Source organism: Exophiala viscosa, assembly GCF_022695815.1.
Source record: "Exophiala viscosa unplaced genomic scaffold EDD37scaffold_19, whole genome shotgun sequence".
NCBI classification, from domain to species: domain Eukaryota; kingdom Fungi; phylum Ascomycota; class Eurotiomycetes; order Chaetothyriales; family Herpotrichiellaceae; genus Exophiala; species Exophiala viscosa.
This window is the reverse complement of record NW_026944371.1, coordinates 80,071-103,846: the sequence shown is the minus strand read 5'-3', so window position 1 is coordinate 103,846 and position 23,776 is coordinate 80,071. Positions and strand designations below refer to the sequence as shown.

Sequence of the window (23,776 nt, the reverse complement as noted above, 5' to 3'; positions counted from 1 at the left end):
TAGTAAGCCTCTAAAATAACGCATAGTACTAGGCTACTAACTTAGTCTGTCGAAGTTATTGATTGCGTTGGGCTGCTACTTGTTCCTCTCCTAGTGTACTAAAGATCTATTTAAGTCGAGCTTCGAAAACATTGAAGTTACCGAAGATAGCCTTGGTTTCCTTATCTTATTAGTCCGAGTAAGTCGTAAGATAATTCACTATAACTAGTTTAAACTAGTGGAAGGCTAAGCCCTTTATATAGAGTCTAGCGTATAGAACCCTATCGATATATATATTATACTTACCTCGTTATAGTGTAAACACTACTTTAAGTTATATAAGGAATATACCGAGCTTGGCCCTATCCCTATAGAAGTACTCTACTTTAAGGTTACTCTTCTTACGGTTATCCCTATAGATCTCAGCTCCTTATAGAGTCGAGGATCTAATCGATCCTATTAGTGATGGCGAACGAACGGTTTACTTAGAGCTAGCCATAGTACTAATACTTCCTTTAGAGGGTAGTCAAAGTATTATAAATCGCTCTACTAGGGTATCACGAGACAAGGGGTTCCTGAGTAGAGAGAAGTATCAAGGTATAGCGGTAAGAGAGCACGTCGAGTATCTTGAGCGAGACTAATCAATACTTAAACGTATAGGTATAATCGTTAACGAAGTTGACTATAAAGGAAAGCTATATAATGTCTATCGTATATATATCTCTAGTGGCTCCCTAGTGATCTCTATGGCTCTAGTGGCTCTGTACGGAGCGCTAGGAGCCACGGGATCTAGTAGAGCCATGGAGGTCACGTGATAGTGTCTTACGTACCCTTGACCTTTCCTTTATAGTCTAGCTATCGTCATAGCTTGGCTACGGCTATATATAAGGCCTAGTTCGTAATAAGTAATAACTTAGTCGAGCTAGAGAGAGAGTAAAATATTACTTTAGAAATTATTAACTATATACACTTTAGATATATTTATAGTATATACTATAGTCGTAATAATCTCGATAAGAGTTCGAATAATATATATAAGTATTTATTAAATAGACTTAGTAAAAGAGATAGAAATAAAAATAAAGATAAAAAAGATAAAGATTTTACTCTTAGAGAGCGTAATAAAAATATCGTCGACGCGAGAAAGTAATATAAAAGTCTTTTCTTTAGAATCTTTTATAGCTCTATTTAAGATAGTAATATACGAGCGAAGAGAGGCGGCTATAGATATAATTAATATACGTTTTAAGTACGTTTAGGGTACGTAATATAAATCGAAGCGAGAGAAGAATTTATTATCTTTAGATAACTAATTCTTAACGAGTTTATTAATTACTTTATAATAATTACGAAAGACTTAAAAATATTAATAATTACTTAGTAAATATACGTTTCGAGTATACTTATAAGCCGATACTTATTATATACCTTACGATAACGCGAATACTTCTTATAGTAACGAGTCGTAAGATAAATCTTACTATTATTACGAGCTAAAGTATATATATATCTTTAATAAAAGTTATAAGTATAAATAAACGCCTTATCGACTAAATATAGAGAAGTCAAGAAAGTAGCGACTATAGTAAGAATATAACGCGTAAAGATTTAAGTTAAGAGATTTAAATTAAAAATAAGTTTACTTATAGGCGAAGATAATATAAAGAGAGTAGTAAGCGTAAAAAGAATAAATAGAAAGTATATATAAAATATAGAATATTTATAATACAAAGAGAAAAAGAAAAGAAGAGAAAGTTTAAAATTTAGGATTAAAAATAAAATAATATATCCTAATCGAAATATATATCAAAACTTTTTAAAAAGTCCCTAACTTTTTAAAAGTCTAGTAACCTCGTACTTTTCTCTATAGTCTTGGTATCGTTTCGTATATATAGTATAGCCGAACCTAAAGAGTAGTGGAATCTTATATAATTAGTAAATATTCGATTTTTTAGGAGTACTTCGCGTCTTAAGGGTAAGACGCCTAAGGGGGGGGGGGATAATTATTAGGCTAGTATCTACTAAACTACCTAAACTCGCCTAACTATAGTAGGCTTAGCGCATACGATATATATAGAGAATATAGGTTCTACGGATACTTAAACCCTTAAGGCTTTGAGTCTCTATAGAACCGCTTAGTTAGAGGACTTAGTCTAGTATCGCTACTTCTATTTGATCTTATCTATCTATTAAGACCTCCTTATAGCTCTTGATATAGTTGTCGATTTGGTCCTGAGGAATATTATCCTACTTATATCGTATAGCTATCGCTAATGCCTCGAGGTCCTCCTGCGACCTCCCGCCGTCGAGAAGGTACGGCTAGTTCTCTATGAGACGATCTTTAAGGATCGCCTAGACGTTCTCGATAGGGTTGAGATCGGGTGAGTACGGCGGCTAATCGAGCCGTGGTATTCTATATAAATCGAACTATTCTTCGATAATTTTGGCTCTGTGGATAGGCGCGTTATTCTATATAAATATCCTACTAAGTTAAGTATAGCGAGGTAAGAGTATATCGAGTACCCTTTTTTAGGTGAATCGTCGTCTCTCTCTATAACCACTAAGTTAGAGTGGCTACCGATTTAAATCGAGGCCTAAATTATAACGCTTAGGTCCCTCCTTTTTAGATAAGGTATAATTATCGCTTTATCCTATTTCTGCGCGGGCGTACGGAAGACTTAAACGCGGCGCTTTCTAGAGCCTCTTTCGAGCGAGTATTTATCGCTGAAGATAACTATCGACTAGAGGTCTATACGCTATTCTTTTCGGTTATCGCACTAGCGATATCGTGTAGAAGTATTCTCTAGTGTTAATAGAGGTCGTGTCTTCGCTACTTAATTCTTGATACCGTACTTCTCGAGAATACGCTTAAATGTGGACGTAGAGAACTTGAGGCTAGTTTTTACGCGAAGCTTTACGTATATGATCTTTAATTTAAGGCGTACCTTACGGAGGATCTATCGCTCATTACGATCGTTGTAAATATAAGGTCTTCCTATACGTGGTTGTGATTTAAAGTCCTCTCGAATCGTGACCTTCGTAATAGTGTTACGCGCTGTTCGAATAGGCGTTTTGATCGTGTCGCGAATCTTCGCCTAGGAGGCCCCCATAGCTCGGGCACCATCGATTCGGGCTCGTTGCTGTGGTGTCAACTCCTTGTTCGACCTGCTATTAGGGTTGATAGCCTGTAACGGCCTTCGTGGTGTAGGCATGGTGCATGGAAAGAAGGAGAGTTGAAACGCGTGAAACGCGAAAACGCGAAAAAGTCACGAGCTATGCCCAGACTTTTGAGTGCTCACTGTAGTACTCAACGAATTGCCGAGTTTAGGCACCCATGATTGGGCGCGTTCAACCACAAGTCAGGCGACCTAAGCTCCCTACTTAGGCTCCCTAGGCTTCTCACGACTCCCTTTCCCACACGCCTCCCATTGTGACACACTAAACGAAATCTCTCGAGGACGCAGATTCCCTTGTCCACAATTCACCAAAGACACCATTTCCTTCCTGTCGTCGTGCACCTCACTTCGAATTCGCAGATGTCCACTACCCTTCCTATGCCAGTTATGGCACAACTGCTGGATACGCCATTTCTCGGCGCAATCTATGACAACGATTCATCGTTCGAGCGCAGTCACGGCTGACTACGATGACCAAAACGAAAACAGCACGTAACATAATGGGAAAATGCCATTTTGTGCCACTTTTAGTGCTGGAAAGAGGAAGGACCACACAAGTGATAGTGAGACATGACGGAGTAGGCACTGCGCTTGCTACTCAATCGCTTATTGTGCTGGCTGTTATGGTATACTCTTTCCGTCGCGGCTCTCTACTGCAGAAGCACGCCATGTTACGTCCCAGATGTAATGTCTGTTCACATCACGCCGTAGCAACTCTTCATTCAGGCTTCTGATATGGCCGGTCCATTTCCTGGACCGACGAACGATCCCGTCGTCATGTCCAACTTGTGTTTACATCTCGCTGCCCTCTTCAGTGAGGTCACCGTGATTGTTGCCATGGGTCAAGTTCATGCCGGACAGGAATATGTGCGCATACTCGGAAGTCAGCTTGATGTTTCAGACAACAAACCACCCAGCGAAGTCAGCTTACAGTTTTGCTGACCGGCTGATTTCATTGCCATTCTGATTTGCTATGAGGAGCGCTTCCAGTAACCTGGCGAGACTCTGGCTGCCTTTTCTGGTTTCACTGACAGATCCCATCTGACCGCCGAGTTTCCTTGCTGCGTTAAACAGCGCCCTGCCAGTCGTGACAAGGCTACGCAATTGGGTCATCCATTTCTCGTAGCCGAGATCCAGGTAACGCTTGTGCACGTAAGAAAATGAGCTCCGAAAGCCTATGAGGCTTGTTCTGGAGCCTAACTTGTTGTGACAACTAATGAAGTGTCAGGTCCTGATAAGTATCAACTACGCCCCAACGATATTTGACATACGACTTATATCTTTGCCCATCTTGCAAAAGCTCCCTTGATTGCAGCGTTCAGCATTCATTCAATGGACAATTACGAACACCAAGAGCCTACGGGCACAGAAGAGACTGATTACGCCGACGGTTCATACGGCCAAGATCAATCTCACGAACAGGACGGAAACGAGCAATATGGAGAGTACGAGGAAGACCCAGCAGAAAGTGAACAGCAAGAAGCTGAACATCAAGGCTGGGATGAAGAAGACCCAACTCAATACTCTCAGCAAGGCGGCATGCACATCCAAGAGAACCACATGCAACAAGAACAAGACCATGAACAGATGCAGCACCATTCCACAGGTCATATGCAGCAATATTCCCATGCGGTAGCTCTGCCACATCCTGAAAGCAATATGCAGCAACATTCCACTGGCCACCAGCAGCGACCCCCTCAGGCACAAGCACAAACTCCTGCCCCACAGGACCCTGCCATTCCAAGTCAAGCGGCCCTTGCAAAAGAGGAGAAAGAAGTAGCAGCGCCTGGGGAAAGCCAAAAGGTATGTCCACTTAGCTTTTGCTTCGTCGCCCTGCATATGCATCTGTTGGTATGTCCAGCAGAAATCGCTGATCGAGACGGGTTGCCCCGGTCTAGGAGATCGAGGATGTTGCCAAGTTTGCCCTCAATCCGCCTGGCGGCGCCGAAGGTTGAAAGGCTGCCATCTACTGCGGCAAAGCACAAAGTGTCGAGCGTCGGAGCATTAACCGCCACTGATTCGGAGAAGATAGCTGGCTCTCATGAGATCATGGGTGTGACTTAATTCAGGTGTCGGAAAGTAGCATACTTTTGAGGTTGTGTTCGCTGTCATGCGCAGTACAGGAACCCAGTGATATCGAATCCCTGAGGGTTGAAAGAGATCCCTTGTCCGCAGTCGGGCCATTGAATTGCGGCCTACATCATTATACCCTCAATAAAGCATCTTCTCCACAATGAAGTCGACAAGCAAGTGCTGGTCTTGATGGATTCCTCACTTCATACATAGTGTCTCGGATCTGTGTACACGTCTGTGTTTGCTATGATGCCGGAACCGACCTGTGAAACCCCTGGTCGAGCAAAGGATAGGATAATCACATGAATGTGCAAACGGCCCTCCGACTCGAACAAACATGCCAAGAGCGACTTCCCCGGACTTTTAAGTTGTCTTTCCATCGCCATCTGGAGAACACCGCCTTATCGTCCTTATCTCTACATCCTGTCGTTGCAACAACCACGGTTTGAGATGGCTATCGATGGCTGACCCGATGCTGCGCTAGTGATTCCGAATGGATCGCAGGTTCCATGGCGCAGCTTGCAAGACTTGCCGTCGCAGAGGGCGCAAGTGTACCAGAGAGCTTCCGAAATGCAGCACTTGCTTGGCTAAGGGAATCGAATGTGAAGGCTATGCCCTCAAATGGTCCGGACTGGCAAGCCGCGGAAAGCTAGCTGGCAAGTCTTCCATGCCAGCGGCATCAGACCCCAGAAGTGAAAGAGACAAGGTGGTTTCTGGGGATGCCCCTGTTGTTACGCATGAAGATGCCACAGAAGTCACGCCTCGGCAGACTCCCGCAGCCGAAGATGCTGGTCTACTTGAGCCGCTCGCACAGCACACGAGTACCTTGGACACACATCCGGGCCAGTCTTGGTCTGTTTCGGCGTGGGACAGCATCGACCCTGCTATCATTGACGTTAACGCCACGTCATCGACTGCGTATGAAATCGAGAGTCCTGCCGAGGGCCCCCGCAACCACGATACGTGGTTTCTCACCATGACTAGCCCTTTGGTGCCGCACAACATACCGGTCGAGCTCAAGTTTCTTCTCGACTACCACCTCTTTGAAGTTGCACCACGGCTGTGCATCGACAACGAAACCATGCGGAATCCATACACTCAATATATCCTTCCTCTCGCCGTCCAAGACCCTGCGTTGCTGTATGCATGTGCTGCTTTGGCGGCTTGTCACTTCAGTGTGCGATTGATGGATCCAAGCTTCCACGTCCAGTCTCTTCGCTTCAAGGGCAAAGCAATGAGGAGGCTACAGGAACAACTCTGGGCAGAACAGAATGCCTTGGACGAAAGCAAGCTTGCAACGATATTGATGCTTACGCTCACCGACCTGTGCCTAGGAGGCTATTCGAACTTCGATGCCCACTTTACTGCGGCTCGTAAGCTCATTGACCTTCGCGGCTCCAGGAAAACACCTGGTGCTTTCGTCGAGCAATACATTGCGTGGTTGGACATTATGTCAGCGGCTTCCACCACAAGGAAGCCCAAGTTCAACTCGAAAGATATCTCACTACTGAGGGGGCATTCTAGCGAGTGGAGCTACGACGTCTTTCCGTGCCCCCCTGACCAATTCGAGATTGTCGCCACGCTGGTGGAATTACACAGGTCTCTCGATGATCCTCGCGATCCTTCCCTCGAAGTTTTGACCAAAGTATACGACCTGAAGCACAAAGTGCTTTGCTTGCCCATGCACACGGAGCGAGGAGAATCTTGGCTACACGTGACAGAGGCTTACCGACACGCCATAGTGCTGTACATGGTCAGGCTGTTCGATTTGACTTCGGACGAAGACGAGATATTGTGGTTGACGCAAAGCGTCTTCCATCATTCCAAATCAACTCCAGCATCCACTGGCTGGGCAGATAACATTTTGTGGCCCTTATTTCATGCCGGTCTGGAGTTTCGTGACGAGAGGCGCAAACAATGGTTGCGCGAACGAGCCGCGCTGATGCAAAGAAGCGGCGGCTTTCGGAACGTCGATACTGTCATGAGCACACTGGAACGTGTCTGGGCCAGCGAAGAAAGACTCGACTATCTGAGCCTGTTGACCTCCGAAGGTCTGGGCAGTATGGTACCAGTGTGATTGGCAAGACAGGGTCACAACAACTTCCACCATTGAATCTATGAGCTGCTATGAAAGTCTCGTATCATTGCATCAGCACAACGTCTACCGATCAGATAAGCATTGATCTGGGTGTGGTTGGACGTCAGGATCGGGCAGACCGAAATATCCGCAACTCGAAGACCCTTAGTCCCAAGTGGCCTGAAGTGTTGGTCCACGACCGTGCCGTCTTTTGTTGGCGGACCCATTCGGCAAGTGCCCAAACTGTGGTAACCCTGCCCAAGGTTTGCGCGGATGAAACGCAGGATACTTTCGTCGTCATCGGCTGCTGGCCCATGGACCATGCGCTGAATCATTGAGTGATATGCGTTTGACCGACCGATTGCCACTGCTTCTCTCACCGTCTCAATGGCGATTCTCTTGTCAAACGGATGCTCCAAGAACCGAGGGTCTATGCGCGGCAGTTCCCTTGGATCTGCCGATTGTAAAGAAAGGCTCCCTCTCGAAAGATTGTTCTGCAACAGCAACTCGTGGGTCATGTATGTGTCTTCAGGCTTGACGTCGTCAAAGGCTGCAGGGCCTGATCCAAGCCAGATCTCGGCCGATGGTCTCGTGCTTTCAAGCATGAATTTCTTGCTCTGTTGGTCGAGTGCTTCGAACTCAGGACTTTCAAACAGACGTCGAATCTTCGGAAAGGCCACAGATCCACTCGTTCCAAAGACGTTGTGGGGACCAGTCCTGTCTTTGGCATATTGAGCATCCGCTTCCGCCAGGAGCTCAGGGTTGGCAAAGACCTGGTTATGGGCGGGAATATCGTCGTTGGTCTGATACTCAATTGTGAGGATGCTGTGGTCCAACATGCCCTGACCAACATTCTGATTGTCAACGACACACCGGATTCCTAAATGCTCCAGTGTCTCCTTTGGGCCAATTCCTGATAGCATCAATAGCTGTGGAGAGCCAAACGTTCCTTGACACACAATGACCTCCTTCCGACACAGTACTTGAGAAGTGGAGCCGTTCGAATGATCGAATAGCTTTACTCCTTCGGCCTGCTGGTTGTGGAACAGAATCTGATCCACAGAGGTGTTGGTCAAAACTTTCAGATTAGGAAGCTTCTGCCGTGTTTCCTCACCGAGGAATGCATTCGCCGAGTATGATCGAATACCGTCCCGAGTATTGAACTGTGCAAGGCCTACACCAACAGGGTTGCCTGCATTGTTATCCAAGCAGACTGGAATTCCCACTTCTTTACAGGCTCGAAAGAACAGCTCGACACCCGGACTCATCACATCGCCGAAGCCAACCTTCAGAGGTCCATCGCGACCATGGCACGAAGGGTCAGGCTCCGCGTATTGTTCGAAACCATGCGGTCTTGAAGGTCGGAAATCCTCGAGCTCTTTCATCAAGGGCAAGGTGTTCTTCCAAGTCCACTGATCATCTTCTGTCAGAACAGCCCACTCGTCGTAGTCAGCCGCCGGACCACGAGCAAGCGCCATGTAGTTCACCGCACTGCTGCCGCCGACCTGCTTGCCGCGCAGAAACATTATTGACCGATCTCCCAGCTCCTTCTGTGGCACAGTCGGCAAATGCCAAAGGCCTTGAACATCGGTTTCAAGCTGGTGAAGATATTTGCCGGGTACGAGAACGTCAGGAGCAACCCCGGCGTCTCTACCGGCCTCAACCAGCAAGACCGAGGCATTCAATTTGGAAGCGAGCGTCGAGGCGATTATGCAACCTGAAGTACCTCCACCACAAATGATATAGTCATACTTCATTGAACAGTCATTATCACCGTTCATGTTTACGAGACTTCTTCCAAGGCAGAAAGTTGAGACTTTTGCAATATATCACAGAACTTGGGGCTCTTCAGACCGCTTCTTCTTAAAGGTTTGTGCTGTACTTGATCGCATACTGCTCTCATACGTGATAATTGCGAATGGTTGCTGCATACGTCCAAGCATAGAGTATCAGCAACAGGAGCTTGTCGCGGATCTCTCCGCACGGCTCACAGTGTCAGCTTATCTCTAGTGTGGCCACCCTGATTTTTCGGCATGTTGGCGACATCCCCGGGCCAGGCCGGAGAGCTGCGAGCTTCCCTATCTGGTCAATATCTACGCTTGAATGTGCCAGCATTAGCGACGATTTGAGTTCAGCCTACCACAATCTTCCAGATCTAGATCTGCAGCGACACTGTACTGTACCGGTATGTTGGATCCTCGGCCACAAGGAATAAGTCTTCGGAAGCTGCGTCTCTGGACCCTGTTCAGATGACACGTCTGGACTGTGTGTTGCCAGACCACACCCAAGTTAATGGCATGGCCAGGCCTTGAACGATGCACGGAAACCATACCTCTTTTACGGACATTCACACTTTGAGCACGAAACAATGTGCACCCTCACAGGAAGACATGTCGTTGGGACTCGTAGTTTACGTGTTCTGTTGCCTTGCATGCCGCAGTGTGCTGCTGTTAAAAATTTACTACGACCAGTTACAACGTCAACCAAGTGTGCGACGGATGTAAAAGTAATGCTATTTTGCGGGAGCAAGATCTACTTCCAGCCTCCGCTACTACATACTAGGTGGGCTTTGCTGAGCCTCCTTTCGCTGTGCCCCAGTCGTACCAATAGATGCAGTGCGTCCCGGAGTCAAGTCGCTCAACACCTCGAGGCCAGCAAGGTCGATATGAGGTCCTGTGAAGGTTTTTCTTTTCCCGCCCCACCAGAGAGCAAAGACAAATATACCGAGTCCAACAACAACGACGCTGAGGTAATTCATATTCTGAGTCGTGGCCGGTAGAAAGACAGGAAAGCAGAACAGGACGCTAAACAACAGCATCCACACAACCGAGAAAACGTTACAGAATGTGCCAAAGACCGGTCCAAGGTTCAAGGGTCGTTTCGGCAGGACTTTATCTCGACCTCGAATGACCACCACTGCTTGTGGTATGATATAAGTGAGGTTGAGTCCAAGGATTGATAGGGATATGAAGCTGTTGAACGCGGTAGTCGATCCAATATAAATCAATCCATATAGGAGGCAGAAAACGAGGGTGGCGATGGTGGCATTTGCTGGAACTTGCAATGTTGGATGGGTTTTGGCAAACACGTTGCTGTACGGAAGTCCATTGTCTCTTGCAAATGCCCAGGTCTGTCGACCAGCAGTGACAAAACAGCTGATGGTTGCCCCATAGTCTGCAGAACCTTGTCAGCATGCTCCGAAAATGTTATACTTGAAATTACGGCCTTCATATCCAAAAACACCTGCATGTTCGCCAGCGGATCTTGGACTTACAGATGAACAAGAGCCAAGCAGCGAAAAAGGCTGCGCCGGCTTCTGAGCGGAGTGCCTGATCGTAGACGGTCAGAATCGGCAGGTACGATACCGAGACCGCGTCCAGGTCGGTGGAGGAGAACATGAAAGCCAAAGTCCACATGAAGGCGGTGAGGAAGCCAATTAACATCGTTAATACCATGGCTTGCGGCACGCCTTTGCCCGGATTCGGCATCTCCTCCGCAACGTGCGCGCTCCTAGATGAAGATAAGAATCAGTACTTGAACATATACATCATTTCTGGGGTTGCTCACGAGTCTACTCCCAGGTAGGTGTACATGCAGGTACCCACTCCAAGGAGGAATGCTGTTCCGTCGCTCCATCCGGTTTGGTTATACCAATCGGTGAAGACAGTAGAAGCACGTTGTTTTCCCTTACTGGCGGCCAGGACCGCGATAAAGAATACCAGAAATCCAACGATGGACAGCGTAAAGGACACCATCTCAAAATGGGGGATTTGTCGAGGCAGCCCGATGACGATGGCAACAGCGATGATGCATAGTAGCACGTAGATCAAATAGACTTGCCACTGGGTCCAGACATAATCGGGGTGTAGAAATGACGCCATGTTTGCGATGACCTGTGCACAAAAGATTGCTGCAGAGGCTGTGGTCAAGGCCCAAGCGATGACGCTCAGCCAGCCGACCGTGAATGCTATAGCGGCCCGGTTCGAGGGAGACGAGACCATGAAAGCGAAGCTATAGATAAGTCAGCACGGAGGGTTCGATAAATCTATCGAGTGTGAACTGCGGGTGTCTTAGACTTACTGATATTGACCGCCGCTGGAAGGGAAAGCTGACGCCAACTCGGCAAGGCCAGCTGTAGTGAAACTGCACGCTATCGTAGCGACAAGCAGGCCGAAGAATACTGTCGGACCTCCACCTGCAAATAATGGGGTGGCAAATACTGCAGAGTAGCCAACCCACGAGTTGGTGATGCTGAAGGCCAGAGAAAGTGTCGCAAATGCTCCGAACTGACGCGGTAATTCTCCTACGTGACCTTGTGCTCGAAGTTGAAGCTCATCTTCCGATAAGCCGCCAGCTTGCTCTGGAGTTGTGTTGACTTGCGTCATGTCTGCAAGGAATTTGTCCTCTTTCATGGTTTGGAAGTTGCGGATCAGGAGAGCTGTGGTTGAAAGAGATCAAAATCTCGCCTGACAGAAGAGCAGCCTGTCGATAACATATACTCGAGAAGGAGTTCGAGGTAATAGACCTGTTGCTGACACTTATCGGGCATTTCGTTCTTATGTCAGGGTCTCTTTCTCTCAGAAGCACTAATTTGTATTAGATAGCATTAGCATTGACTGGTTTGTCTTGGGATTGATCTGCGCAACAAGCTGGCGGGTCGGACAAGGCGAAAAGGAGGTCTGGAGGGCAAAACCAGCTGAACCCTTTTCCTGGGCTGCTCAGATAATGTCCAAATCTGGCTAATCAACCCCCCATATTGACTTTCTTTATCAACGCCGAGTCAATTAGTCCTTGATCCGCCTCGCTTCGTGGTTGGTACGGGGTTTCTCTCCAAAGAAGCGGCTTGTGGTTGCTGAGTCCAGGTCCCGATAAGAGGCAATCTGGCCAATTATGCATGCCTACTTGCAAATACCACGTTGGGGGAATGATTGAGCCTGGCTGTCCAGCGGCTAGGCAAGCGTCCCTAGCACTTGTCCGAGTCGTAAGTGCACCTAAAGATTGCGAAAATGTCCCTATAATTCTATTTCGACTTCCTATGAAGTATTCATTCTATCGACTTTCATTTTGCAGCAATAATGGCTTTCATCAAGAACCACGATTACCCTGGATACGAGGTCCTCGGCAATGTTTTCAACATCAGCGCCGCAGCATCATTCCAAGCCAAAGATGCACGCATAGTGGCAACCTCAGGCCAAATTGGTGAAGCCAGCGACTACTCACCTTTCAACCCGAACGGGGCTGATGGCCAGCAGTTCGATGGTGGCCACGCAAAACAGTTTGATGTCGCAATGCACAACATTCAGAAGTCTCTGGCTGCTGCATCGCCAAATCTGAGCCCCACTGAGCTCTGGGAAGGAGTCTTCAACATCACTTCATTTCATGTTGGATCTATTCCCCAAGAAGACCAGCTCGAAATTGCCGCAGTAGCACGCAGGTACCTTGGGAAGAACAAGCCAGCCTGGGCTGCTATTTGTGTCGCCGCCCTTTTCCCACCGAAGTGTTTGGTCGAGATCCAAGTCCAAGCAGCCTATGCAAATGAGTAGTTTGGTCAACGTCCATTGAGATCGTGGTGGAGAACTACGTGCTAGAGAACTACGAGTGGATGCAGGAAGTTAGAATTGGATGTTATGCTGATAGAAATCGGCTGTGGATCGAAAAGCGTTGAGTCAATACAAAATCTTAAGTATCCTCAGCATAGGATCGCACAGACACTATAAATATCTTGCTACCTTAGCGGTTTCTACTTTCAATATGATTGTGGCTATCTGTTGGTCTCCATATTCAATAGTCCTGGAAGCTCAGAATGTATTCATTTTCAACGCAGCACGGTCTCCCCAGTCTCACTCGAGCTATTTTCAGCTGAAGGTCCATCACAATATTGAAGACAGTAGTATCCTCGCTGGGCTCCTGTTGTGAACGACATATCGACTGTGGGAATCCGTCATGGTCATCAAAAAGCCCTGCAAATTCGTGCAGTGACAACTTTTCACGGCTGGATAAAACCTCATCTGTCAGCACTTGTATTCTCTCCATCCTGGCGAAAGAGTCTTCTTCGGGCGATTCGTCAATGCTCCTGTGCAGTCCCCGCATATGGTTGGTGTGCAAAAGGACGCCTCTCTCATCCGGTAGCAGTCTGATACAATTCTCAAATGTGAACTCCAGCGAAATTGTCTCTTGACAATCTGCAACCAGTATATGAGCAGCGCCTCCCACACCAGTCTCCTCCAGTGTCTTTGCGGCCTCTGCCGCCGAATTTGCATCTAGTGCCACGCGCAGGGCCAGGTGGACCGGCAAGCGTGTGTCGCTATATCCACGGGCCCTGATGGCGTTCAGGCAAACTCCCACCCCAGCTGAATTGAGGCCAATCTTCCCTAGTATGCCGGCCTCTGTGACCATCTTCTTGGTTGGAGCGTCATCCGACACTATCGTGAGCAGGAGAAGGTTCTGCTTCTGTTCCTCCATCCAGTCCCGGTTCTGTCCAAGGAAATATTGGCCGCAAGAGGCCCAAGAAACCGTCGTGCATCCATCACTTCTGTGATTCTCGGATAGTAGCCCGAAAGCGATCTCGGTTCTAACATTGAGGGCGATTATGTCAAGAGTATCGTTGCCAGATCCGTGAGCTATCCCTTCGATTTCCTGAAAATAGCTGGGCCATTTTTGCAGTATACTATTGGCAAATGTCTGAGCAATTGGAAGGACATCGTCCCAAGTCTTGCCGGTGTACTTCTTAAAAAGATCTGCATAGAAGGCAATGCTTCCACTGATCTGCTTGGAGGCTGCCCTTCCGTGTTGTATGCCAATTTGCCTTGGAGAACCTCTGCATTCAACCTCCAACATTTTGATATTGACATGTGAGGTGCAACTTGGTTGTAGAGGACAGTTCGAGTGCATAGTCTGTGATGGCCATGACAAGGCATGTAGTACCCAGACATTGAGCACGACTATGACATGTTCCTGCATAAATATCGTTGTCCACCTGGAAATCTCCGAAAGCTATCCCACGCATGGGCTTTCCGCATTAGGCAGGCTGATGAGCTGTCTTTCCATATGTCAAGGTGCTTCTTCAAGTGGCATTGGCCCGGGCCATGCGAGCTTCCAGCCTAAACAGCAGTCAAATCCGGGGTCGAACATAGGCTGTGATATTTGGCTCTCGTACACATATTTGCACTGGTAAATGTGATTGCGACGCCAAAGCCTCCAGGCCGCAGTAGACTTTCCACAAAGGTATCAAGCATGAAGAAGGTCCTCGTCGGCTACGGCATCGATGTTGATGCCGTGGCAGGATGGTAATCACAACTGGTGCCTCGGGGGAAAACCTTTGGCTGACGGAGTGATAGGATTGACACCAAAGATGGGTCAAGGGCTGACCCTGTCGAAATATCTCGTGGTATGTTTGGGGCACTGGTTGGCGTTGATCGTCTCCTCAAACTTCTTGCCACGCATAATATCAAGGCATCGTGGTACATTCCAGCACATACCCTTGAGACATTTCCTGTGCAAGTTTCGAGGATCGTGGACGGCGGTCATGAAATGTATGGGTGAAGATGGACATGTCGGCGGTGTACCGTGATGCTGATTACTTTTCCAGAGGCTTCCACGGATACAGCCACGAGTATGTCTCACAACTCTCCGAACAGCAGGAACGCGACGTCCTCCGAAAATCCATAGATGTATTCATGGCCTTCACCGGCAAGAAGCCCACCGGATGGACGGCTCCAGCATTCACAACATCCTCTCGAACCGTACATCTCCTTGAAGAGATGGGCATACAATACGACCACTCGTTTATGCATCACGACTGTCAACTGTACATGACTCCTTACAGCGACTACGGTGCCGTCACAACGGCCTACCAGGGTGACCACAACTCGACCAGAAACGCCAGTGACTGGATGAAACGCATGCCCAATCCCAAAATCTCCACCCTTGTCACTGTTCCTGCAAATTGGCACCTTGACGACTGGCCTCCGTTCTCCCCAGGTGACAACAGCAGTAATGGGTTCATTGATCCTTACGTCGTCGAAAAGATGTGGAAAGAGCACTTCGAGTACTGCTACGAGGAATACGATGAATTTGTCTTTCCTCTTAGCATTCATCCCCAGATCAGTGGGACACCGCAGATTATCAAGATGCACCAGAGACTGATTGAGTGGGTCAATGGATTTGACGGTGTTGAGTGGTGCACATTTGAAGAAATGGTCGCGCAATACAAACGAGGTCTGATATCAGGGTTCAATGTGGAGAAAGCCATGGGAATAAGTGAGGAAAGATATCCAACGGAAAGAAAATAGTATTTTGTTCCCCTTTATTCTGCTAGACTAAACTTCACCTCGAGCCTGTGGCCCTTGGGACCTGCTAGGTAGTTATCGACCGGGGTCATGTCCCCGTGGTCATAAATTGTAGTCGTGAAGTTGGTATAAACACCACCGAACAGGTATTTGATAGCTAAAATCGAGGTCAGTAGACTTGCCGGAAAGTCACCATCAGGGCAGTAAGGCACACTTACAGTTTATAGCAAAAGCTTTACCAATGCATCCCCTGCCACCACTTCCAAACCCCCAGAACCATCTGTTCATCAAAGCCAGTTGCTCAGGTGTGGCATCCAGCCATCTTTCCGGCTTCCAGGTATGAGGCTCGGGAAAGACCTCGGGCGTTTTGTGCAACACTGACGCATAGCACTGAACGACTGTCCCTGCTGGAATGTTTTCATACCCACCCAATGTGCACGATCGGGGCACGATCCTAGGCTGTCCACCAGGTACCGAGGGCCACAGTCGAAGAGTTTCCATGACAATCGCGTGGAGGATTGGCAGTTCGTCCACATATCTAGGCTGTGTGATATCTTCCACCTCTACATTCCTCCCGGGGATATGTTTCAAGGGCATCTTCAATGACAGCAGTTCCTCTCGAAGCTTTGCCTGCCATTCCGGATGCCGGCACATCTCGTAGAACAAATATGTCGATGTGTTTCCACTTGTCTCGAATGCACCAGAGTTTAGGGAGAACATGTCACTAGCGACCTCTAATCGTCGTGGGTATTGCTTTGGTTTTGAATTGATACTGCTTACGCCCTTCAGGAGCTGTCGAAACAGAAGAGGCTGGTCTTCCTCCGAGATGTTTTGTTCCGTAGCCAATAGTTGGTGAGCTTTGTCGCATTTTGCCATATTCCAGTCCTCGACTTCCTGGAAACCAGCATCAACCCATTTGGGGATCAGGTAGATACCGATTTTGCGAAGAGCATTTGACAAATGGGGAAAGTAATACTGCCAGAATGTGAATTTTGAGATGCCAAAGAAGCCGTCCAGGTACAACCTTCGCTCTTCCTCATTCTCGACCAAATTGCTGCGAAGCGATCGTCCGAATTGCCACTGCACAAATGTGTCGAGATAGTAGGAGTAGTTGAACTCGATCACTTCGATGGCCTTGTCAGATAATGCAGCTTCGTAGAGAAGTGGGAGAACCCTTTGGAACAGAGTCTCGTTAATAGCGGCTCGGGCTGATTGCGACGCCATAATGAAGGACTTGGAGAACGTATGAGACATGATGCGCTTTTGTGCTGAATGCGTCTCATTATCTTGGATAGTGAACAGATTTCCAACACTGTCATCAACGGTCAGTGCCTGCCAAAGCCGACACTCGTCTGAGCTGATGAGAGACTTACCCATAAACAGCAAAGGCGTACAGATACCATTTCGGCTTTGGAAAGCCGCCCTGGTAGATGGTCTTCAGGCCATCGTCGAAACAGTTGATACTGACAAGATTAGGGGCCAGCCGTACAGCCGTACCTTTCTCCATATGCAACCTATAAACCTCTTGGTTCTCGCGCTGCGTCCATCTCATCCACAGAATCCAGGCGTCGCTGAAAGCGCATGACCAATGCGCAAACGGTATTTTGGCAAGCGGCGAGTCAAAGGCTGGATAGACGACAACTTTGTAGAGAAAAAAAGCCAGAACGCATAAGGTCGCCAGGAGGTAGAACATCGCCATCGTAGCACTGCTAGACACTTGGGCAAGAAATTAAGGTGGTCCGAAGGGAGATGGTCGAAAAGATTTCTTGATCCAACGTCTGACAAGCAGTCTACCGAAACAAATCTGCTGGATATAAAATAACGACCGGTGGTGAACATGCTTCCGTGATATTCCCTGCTATTATTGGCACTGATATCATGCCAGCCGTTGCGCCTAAACCGGGTACTGTATCTACCCGATAATGATTAGCTCGAAACGCAATATTTGGGAAGTGCGTCGAGGCCAGAATTCACTTCGGATGTCTCCTTCCACAATGGCTGATGCGTAATGGCCTTCTAGATTAAGGCAACGTCTTCGTCCGAAGTCAGGAATGGTCGCCACTGAAGAGGCGATAACGGCACAAGGCTCATCACCGCAGCTGTCAAGCTAACCGGCCCCAAGCAAGCCAAAACGCACGCCCCAGCCTAACCAGTTTCAGTCAGTATTTCAGCAGTCTTCTGTGGCCACTTCAACCAATCTGCACGCTAATCCGTCCACAAGATGAAAGATAAGGCATGTTCCATTGTGCAATCAAAACGGAATCGGAGCCAAATTGCCTTCACAGCTACGAGGTACCTGGTAATCACAGGATCTCGACCTTTTATTAGGGTGCATTCTAACTTAGACCACTGGCCACTCTCACTTGCTTATTGTTGCGTTAATTCAACCTTGTCCCACCAGAAATGGCACTGCTCCATAGCCCATTCATCGTAAATACATTGGGCTGGGTCACCATGATTCTCACCACCAATGAGCTCGTGTAAGTTCTTTCCAAAGATCATCGACCTGGGAATTTCGTGGTCCCCCACATAGGTCTCCCATTTTGGTCTATGCGCAAATCGACCAGCTATCGCGTTGGGCTCGCCCTTGTTGCAGATGAAACTGGTTATGTACGCATGAAGCATACCAGATATCGTCATCTGAGTCTCTGACAGTGACCGGATCTCGGAGCCATAAGTTTCGTACCGCATGTTGTCGGCATGACTGGCACCTCCAATCACACTCGTTGGCAGAGCCCAGTGATAGAGATAAACAGGTTCAGATTGGGCCCGCGAAGCCAGATTGGCCGTCTGACGAACAGGTGCAACGTAGGCATATTGGCCATAGGCCGCCTCAATGCGCTTGTACTGAGGCCCAACAGCTGAGTCTTGCCGGGTTTCTTGATATGTCAGATCTCCAGACTGCTGCGGATCAGGATATAATTTCTGTGCAATGGTTTCGACATCCGAGATTGGCAGTTGGGGCAAAAGCGTGTGGAAGAACTGGCGGAATTGTTCGTCGGTTGCCATTTTCTTGTTCACATAGAGTGATCCTTCGTTGCCGTTGAAACCGGTCATGATGGGCACTTTGTAATAATTGCCTGAGCGCCAGCTGTCGATCGGTCGACGTGGGATCACCTCGCCGTCGATGACAGGCTGGAACGCCCAGCGTAGCGACGGATTATACCGGTCGAAGACGGCGTTTTGGGCATCAATTATGATGGCCAAGGGCAGCGACCGCAGGAAGGGAAAGACCTCCTCCTCGACCAAGTCATTCGGACAGCCAACCTCATCCAAAAACTCTCGGAATTGTCTCTCATGAATCTCGGCATCAAAGGCACGCACGGCTCTTGAAGTTGGCGCACCAGATTCTATGATCACTCGGTGGAAAGGCCCCGGGTTTTCATCAGTGTGCCTCATGAGATGATGACCTATCTGCGATGCAGTTTTAGCCAAGCTGAGTGCGAACACGCGTCTCGTCTGGATTGACTTACTGAATGAGCCCCGGCAGAGAGTCCGAAAAGGGTGATATCGCCTTTGTCTCCTCCAAAGCTTTCAATATTTTCCTGGACCCATTCAAACAATAATATCTGGTCCTTCAAACCAAGATTGAGCGCCCCTTCTTTTGCGCTCAACTTAGACGGGAGAAAACCGAGGGATCCGATTCGGTAATTGAAAGACACGGCAATGAACGGCTGTTCTGACCATGCCACCATGGAAGAAGTGTTGTGCATCGAGGCGCTCCCACGGTTGAAGGCACCGCCGTGGACGTAAATCGCAACGGGAAGCAGACGGCCATTTGAGCCTTGCGGGATCTGGCGAAAGATATTCACGGTCAAGCAGTCCTCGCTGTATTCAAGCTTGGGCCCCGCGATGAGAAGAGGCTTTCCAGGCGCCGCAGGACCATAAGTGGATGCGTCGACGACTTTTGACGATGTTTCCACTCTCAGAGCTGGACGAAATCGAAGTTCACTCACTGGAGGGAGAGCATATGGGATGCCCAGGAATGCTTCTACAGGCTTTGCTTCCGATTCAATCTGGGTAATGCCGACCACGGTACCCTGTCGTAGCTTCACCGAAGGCCGAGATGATGATGCGTGTACTGGCATTGAACCCATATTGTGTTGTTTGTTTATGTTTGTATACAATAGTGAAGCATAGATACCCAAGTATCCATGGAGAACGTTCAATGGAAGTCTGCTAAAGGAGCCTAGGCATGACTCGGCCAAAGCACCGCCCATGACGTGCTTGCCGCTTCGGTTCGAATGCTCGGATTGTTGGATTAAGTTAGGGGTCCCCGAAAGATTAGTTTTGGGGCTGTTCCTGGCTGCCGATGATCTCGGGGAACAGGAAATGATAATCTACGTGGTTTTCCGATATCTTATCGTGCAGGCACGAGACATCGGCTTGTCATTTGGCATTCCAAACTCAACTCAAAGTGCAGACCCAATTGTGACCATGAATCTGCTTTTGAGATCGATTATTGACGGAGAATTTCCCTTCCTTCACACAACTTCGTGTTTACTGGTAAGGACCTTCATATTGCAACAATACGCCCCGATGGTTATACCCAGGACCAATATGTTCTCCTCACAGATCTGAGAGACGAAGGCAGCCTTCCTGCTTTCCACAGTCTCTCAACATCGAATGACTACCTGGGTCTTGTGGTCAGTAAGAGAGATGGTAACCTGAGATAACAAGACGGAAGAAGTCTCCAATTTGGTCTAATTGCGTATGGCGACGATGTGAGCGTTTCCAACAGTGGTTCTATGACGACAATAATATCCACCGAATTTCACCTTCATGTACTGCGAAACATGACAGAAGAAAGCTACGAATATCACCTCATCGAAAAACAAAGCAGTGATTCGTGTGCTCCAAGTATAAAGCATAACGGTACACACGGCTGTAGCTGGTTTGATGACGTTGAGTGGTCCGCACCAGCGGTCAGCGACCAGCCCTGGTACTATCCGACCAATGGCTCCAATTCCATTAATGATCATCAGCAGATTGATCGATTGCGGGTAGCTGAGGCCAATGATGTTACGCCTGTACGATCCGATGCGTAGGATATGTCAGAGCTCATATCAGAGTACATCGCTCGAGAGGATCAGCGCAGAGTGAGGGAGGACCTACTAATAGAATGCAAAGTAAACACCCCAGAAGTTCTATCATGGTCAGAAGAGTAACCAGCGCGATTGAAGGACCACTTACAAAAAAAGAGCCGAGCGCGAAGAAGGTAAAGACAGGATCTCTGAACGCATTCCACTCGATGAGAGGGCCAGCTCTCCTCGGTGGCACCCGGGTCCGTGTGAAGGCATTGGCAATCAGAAGGCTTGCTAGCTGGACAAAGCCTAAGCACCGCATTGTCCAGGCAAATCCAAGGCGAGGCAGCAGCTCGCGGACCATAAGCGGAAAAACGATGCCACCGGTAGCCAAGCCGCTGATGGCGATTCCCATGGCAAGGTTTCTTCGAGAACGGAAGTATGTTGACACAACAGCCACTATTGGGCAGAACAAGCAGCCCATTCCGATACCTATACAGACGCCTTGTGTGAAGAACAACTGAGTATAGGTGGTAGAGATGGATGCGAGAAAGCTACCTAGAACGGCCAATAGTGATCCGAGAGCGAATGTTGGTCGAAAATATCCGGCGTCGGTCAACGACCAGTGAATACCCCAATTGAGAAAAGGAAGAATACTTGCATACTTCCGATCCAGCTGATATCCGCAGATGCTCCTTTTAGTGTTGAGACATAGTATGTCTGGAAAACACCGAAGGAATTGATGACTCCCCACGTGTTGATAACCACCAAATGAGCCATAGCAAGTTGCGTCCAGGCTAGGGTACCGCCGTCGGGCGCAGCAAGCGGGGTGTACGTCGTTGTGGCCCTTTAAGGCAGGATCTCAATGACCTTTTCTCTGCAGTCACGATCCAGATCTTGCCCTTCGTTTTCTCCTATTTCAAGCTCTGGGGTCGCATTCAAGGCACTTGAGGACAATGATGAAATTGAGACCGCTTCTTTGCGCTGGTCAGTGCTGATGTACTCTGTCGTGTCGGGGCATGTCGAGCATGCGCTAGGTCAGCGGCTTCGAGGTATTGGATGACAGGTCTTCGTGCTGGTGGTTACAGCCAGTGACTTCGAATCTGCGTCCCTCGTGCAGACTTTGTACCCGCATATCTTCGTAGTGGACATCTCACAAGATGACTCGAAACAGAATCAAACCCTGCATACCCACAAACACATTTGTTGCCGTTGACTGCGATAGCCAGCTTAGCTGTCGGCTACTCTCGGCGAGGGTTGTTGCCCATGTGTTTTGTTCATTGTCGGTGGTAGATCAATCTCCGGCGGCATGCACAACTGTGATACCCAGGCCTGTAGCTGCCCAAGGCTGAGCCAAGATTTGAGCCTCCACCGGTGTCAGAAAGATGAGCGACTCGATGGACACGCCTAACCAAAAGCTGGTTTCGGGGAAATGCTGCAAAACTCGGGAAGCTTCGCAAGACATGCGTCGGCAAAGTCCTCGTTCGGGCAACGCCACCCAAAGTTACTTCGGCATGTGTCTTTTCCGTAGGAGTTCTCCATGTGGTATCAGCAGGAAGCGAAAGTGTGATGGTTATAAACATCAATTCTGATCTTTTCTGCTGTAACATTGTCAATTTCACGTCGACATTATCAACAGCCGTCATGCTTCAAAGGAAAGGAACAAGCAGCTCTGGGTTGCATCTGCCAGAACCATTTGCTAGCATTCCAAGGGAATCTTTCTTATTCGGACCTTCTCCAATTCAGGCACTGCCTCGGATATCACAAGCCTTGGGCGGAGAAGTGCACGTCTATGCAAAGCGCGAAGACTGCAATTCTGGCCTGGCCTTTGGGGGTAACAAGACCCGCAAACTCGAATATTTTGCACCCGAAGCCATCGCTCAAGGATGCGATACCTTGACCAGCATTGGTGGTGTGCAATCGAATCATACCCGACAAGTTGCTGCAGTGGCATCAAAATTGGGGCTGAAAGCCGCACTGGTGCAGGAGAAATGGGTAGATTGGAGTGATCCTGTGTACACAGAGGTCGGCAACATTCAGCTCTCCCGTCTGATGGGAGCGAATCCACGTCTCGACCCATCTCCGTTCGGTATCGAGCACAAGGACACTCTAGCCAATTTGACCAAGGAGATCATCGCTAAGGGTGGAAAACCGTACTATATTCCCGCTGGAGCATCGGACCATCCACTGGGAGGACTGGGTTTTGCCCGATGGGCTTTTGAAGTTGAGCAGCAAGAGAAAGAGCTAGGTATCTTCTTCGACACCATCATTGTCTGTGCGGTTACTGGTTCGACCATGGCTGGTATGGTGGCAGGCTTCAAGCTGGCACAAAAGCACGGCTCCAAGCCTCGAAAAGTAGTTGGGATTGACGCATCGGCCAAGGTCCAACAAACATTTGACCAAGTTCTCCGCATTGCGAAGGCCACCGGCATCAAGATTGGACTTGAGGAAAACGATATCACAGAAAAGGATATCATCCTTGACGATCGCTACCATGCCGGCTGCTATGGTATACCAGACCAAACCACCATCAACGCCATCAAATTTGGAGCGTCAACGGAAGCCTTTATTACTGATCCGGTATATGAGGGGAAGAGTTTGGCGGGCATGATGGACATGATTCGAAAGAAAGAAATACCCGTAGGAAGTAACGTGTTATATGCACACCTGGGCGGACAGCTCGCTCTCAATGCTTATTCCTCGATGTGATAAGGAATGACAATTCGGCATTGGATATGGCCACAATGAAGTCCTTTGCACTTAACAAAGCTCTTTTTCCCTGCTGGCAGACGTTGTCGCTTAACGTATTCCAAACCAGGCTGAAGCGTGACGGGAATCCAGGGATTCGAGACGCTCCCGCATGGTCCGATGCGTTGTTGATAGCATCGCTGTCTTCCATTTGGTCGCAATTGCTGCTCAATGGTTGTAGCAATCGGGCGAATGGGCACGCGATGCAGTTTGAGCTGAGTCAAGCAGCATGCCCCGGTCAGTTCTTTTGATGACGATAGGAGAATGATGACGATGTGTCCTTGCTTCGGAAAAGTATCTAAGCCCCAAGCGCCAAGAGATGACCCGACGTCAAATGTCGGAAAACCTTTATATCACGGCAAACGTCCATCTCGATTTCCGTTGGGATCCAACTTGACTTTTCCCAACTTT

The 23,776-nt window shown here is 48.4% G+C and overlaps 11 protein-coding genes across 11 annotated transcripts; 5 read left to right on the top strand and 6 right to left on the bottom strand.

Annotated features, from left to right (window-relative positions):
* Nucleotides 1–4,378: 4,378 nt before the first annotated feature.
* EDD37DRAFT_217734 (uncharacterized protein) lies at nt 4,379–5,325 on the top strand. Its single transcript, XM_062810371.1, has one exon. The coding sequence runs from the start codon at nt 4,488–4,490 to the stop codon at nt 5,217–5,219; it is 732 nt and encodes a 243-aa protein (XP_062665177.1). The 5' UTR covers nt 4,379–4,487; the 3' UTR covers nt 5,220–5,325.
* A 396-nt stretch (nt 5,326–5,721) lies between these two features.
* Nucleotides 5,722–7,305, top strand: EDD37DRAFT_571412 (fungal-specific transcription factor domain-containing protein; the record flags this gene model as incomplete). The annotated part of the gene is made up of 2 exons (XM_062814331.1): nt 5,722–5,982; nt 6,250–7,305. 2 exons carry the CDS (start codon nt 5,722–5,724, stop codon nt 7,303–7,305), a joined length of 1,317 nt encoding a protein of 438 aa, XP_062665176.1.
* Nucleotides 7,306–7,343: 38 nt separating this feature from the next.
* On the bottom strand, nt 7,344–9,062 carry EDD37DRAFT_571415 (glucose-methanol-choline oxidoreductase; the record flags this gene model as incomplete). Its single annotated transcript, XM_062814332.1, has 1 exon — nt 7,344–9,062. One exon carries the CDS (start codon nt 9,060–9,062, stop codon nt 7,344–7,346), a length of 1,719 nt encoding a protein of 572 aa, XP_062665175.1.
* A 794-nt stretch (nt 9,063–9,856) lies between these two features.
* Nucleotides 9,857–12,060, bottom strand: EDD37DRAFT_660400 (amino acid/polyamine transporter I; the record flags this gene model as incomplete). Its single annotated transcript, XM_062819104.1, has 6 exons — nt 9,857–9,892; nt 9,950–10,479; nt 10,580–10,815; nt 10,873–11,316; nt 11,386–11,641; nt 12,054–12,060. 6 exons carry the CDS (start codon nt 12,058–12,060, stop codon nt 9,857–9,859), a joined length of 1,509 nt encoding a protein of 502 aa, XP_062665174.1.
* Nucleotides 12,061–12,179: 119 nt separating this feature from the next.
* EDD37DRAFT_670141 (uncharacterized protein) lies at nt 12,180–13,020 on the top strand. Its single transcript, XM_062819356.1, has one exon. It carries the CDS (start codon nt 12,381–12,383, stop codon nt 12,846–12,848), a length of 468 nt encoding a protein of 155 aa, XP_062665173.1. The 5' UTR covers nt 12,180–12,380; the 3' UTR covers nt 12,849–13,020.
* Nucleotides 13,021–13,086: 66 nt separating this feature from the next.
* Nucleotides 13,087–14,142, bottom strand: EDD37DRAFT_654924 (acyl-coenzyme A:6-aminopenicillanic acid acyl-transferase-domain-containing protein; the record flags this gene model as incomplete). The annotated part of the gene is made up of 1 exon (XM_062818726.1): nt 13,087–14,142. One exon carries the CDS (start codon nt 14,140–14,142, stop codon nt 13,087–13,089), a length of 1,056 nt encoding a protein of 351 aa, XP_062665172.1.
* Nucleotides 14,143–14,402: 260 nt separating this feature from the next.
* EDD37DRAFT_676051 (glucose 1-dehydrogenase) lies at nt 14,403–15,750 on the top strand. Its single transcript, XM_062819559.1, has 3 exons — nt 14,403–14,591; nt 14,643–14,837; nt 14,894–15,750. Exons 1-3 carry the CDS (start codon nt 14,539–14,541, stop codon nt 15,594–15,596), a joined length of 951 nt encoding a protein of 316 aa, XP_062665171.1. The 5' UTR covers nt 14,403–14,538; the 3' UTR covers nt 15,597–15,750.
* Nucleotides 15,604–17,644, bottom strand: EDD37DRAFT_217700 (cytochrome P450). Its single transcript, XM_062810370.1, has 3 exons — nt 16,967–17,644; nt 15,812–16,905; nt 15,604–15,750 (listed from the first exon to the last, which is right to left on the bottom strand). Exons 1-3 carry the CDS (start codon nt 17,290–17,292, stop codon nt 15,611–15,613), a joined length of 1,560 nt encoding a protein of 519 aa, XP_062665170.1. The 5' UTR covers nt 17,293–17,644; the 3' UTR covers nt 15,604–15,610.
* A 316-nt stretch (nt 17,645–17,960) lies between these two features.
* Nucleotides 17,961–19,690, bottom strand: EDD37DRAFT_654921 (triacylglycerol lipase; the record flags this gene model as incomplete). Its single annotated transcript, XM_062818725.1, has 2 exons — nt 17,961–19,007; nt 19,067–19,690. The coding sequence occupies 2 exons, from the start codon at nt 19,688–19,690 to the stop codon at nt 17,961–17,963; spliced, it is 1,671 nt and encodes a 556-aa protein (XP_062665169.1).
* Nucleotides 19,691–19,782: 92 nt separating this feature from the next.
* Nucleotides 19,783–21,397, bottom strand: EDD37DRAFT_660395 (major facilitator superfamily domain-containing protein; the record flags this gene model as incomplete). The annotated part of the gene is made up of 5 exons (XM_062819103.1): nt 19,783–19,840; nt 20,475–20,600; nt 20,709–20,740; nt 20,787–21,175; nt 21,241–21,397. 5 exons carry the CDS (start codon nt 21,395–21,397, stop codon nt 19,783–19,785), a joined length of 762 nt encoding a protein of 253 aa, XP_062665168.1.
* An 864-nt stretch (nt 21,398–22,261) lies between these two features.
* On the top strand, nt 22,262–23,326 carry EDD37DRAFT_571397 (1-aminocyclopropane-1-carboxylate deaminase; the record flags this gene model as incomplete). Its single annotated transcript, XM_062814330.1, has 1 exon — nt 22,262–23,326. The coding sequence occupies one exon, from the start codon at nt 22,262–22,264 to the stop codon at nt 23,324–23,326; it is 1,065 nt and encodes a 354-aa protein (XP_062665167.1).
* Between the last annotated feature and the right edge of the window lie 450 nt (nt 23,327–23,776).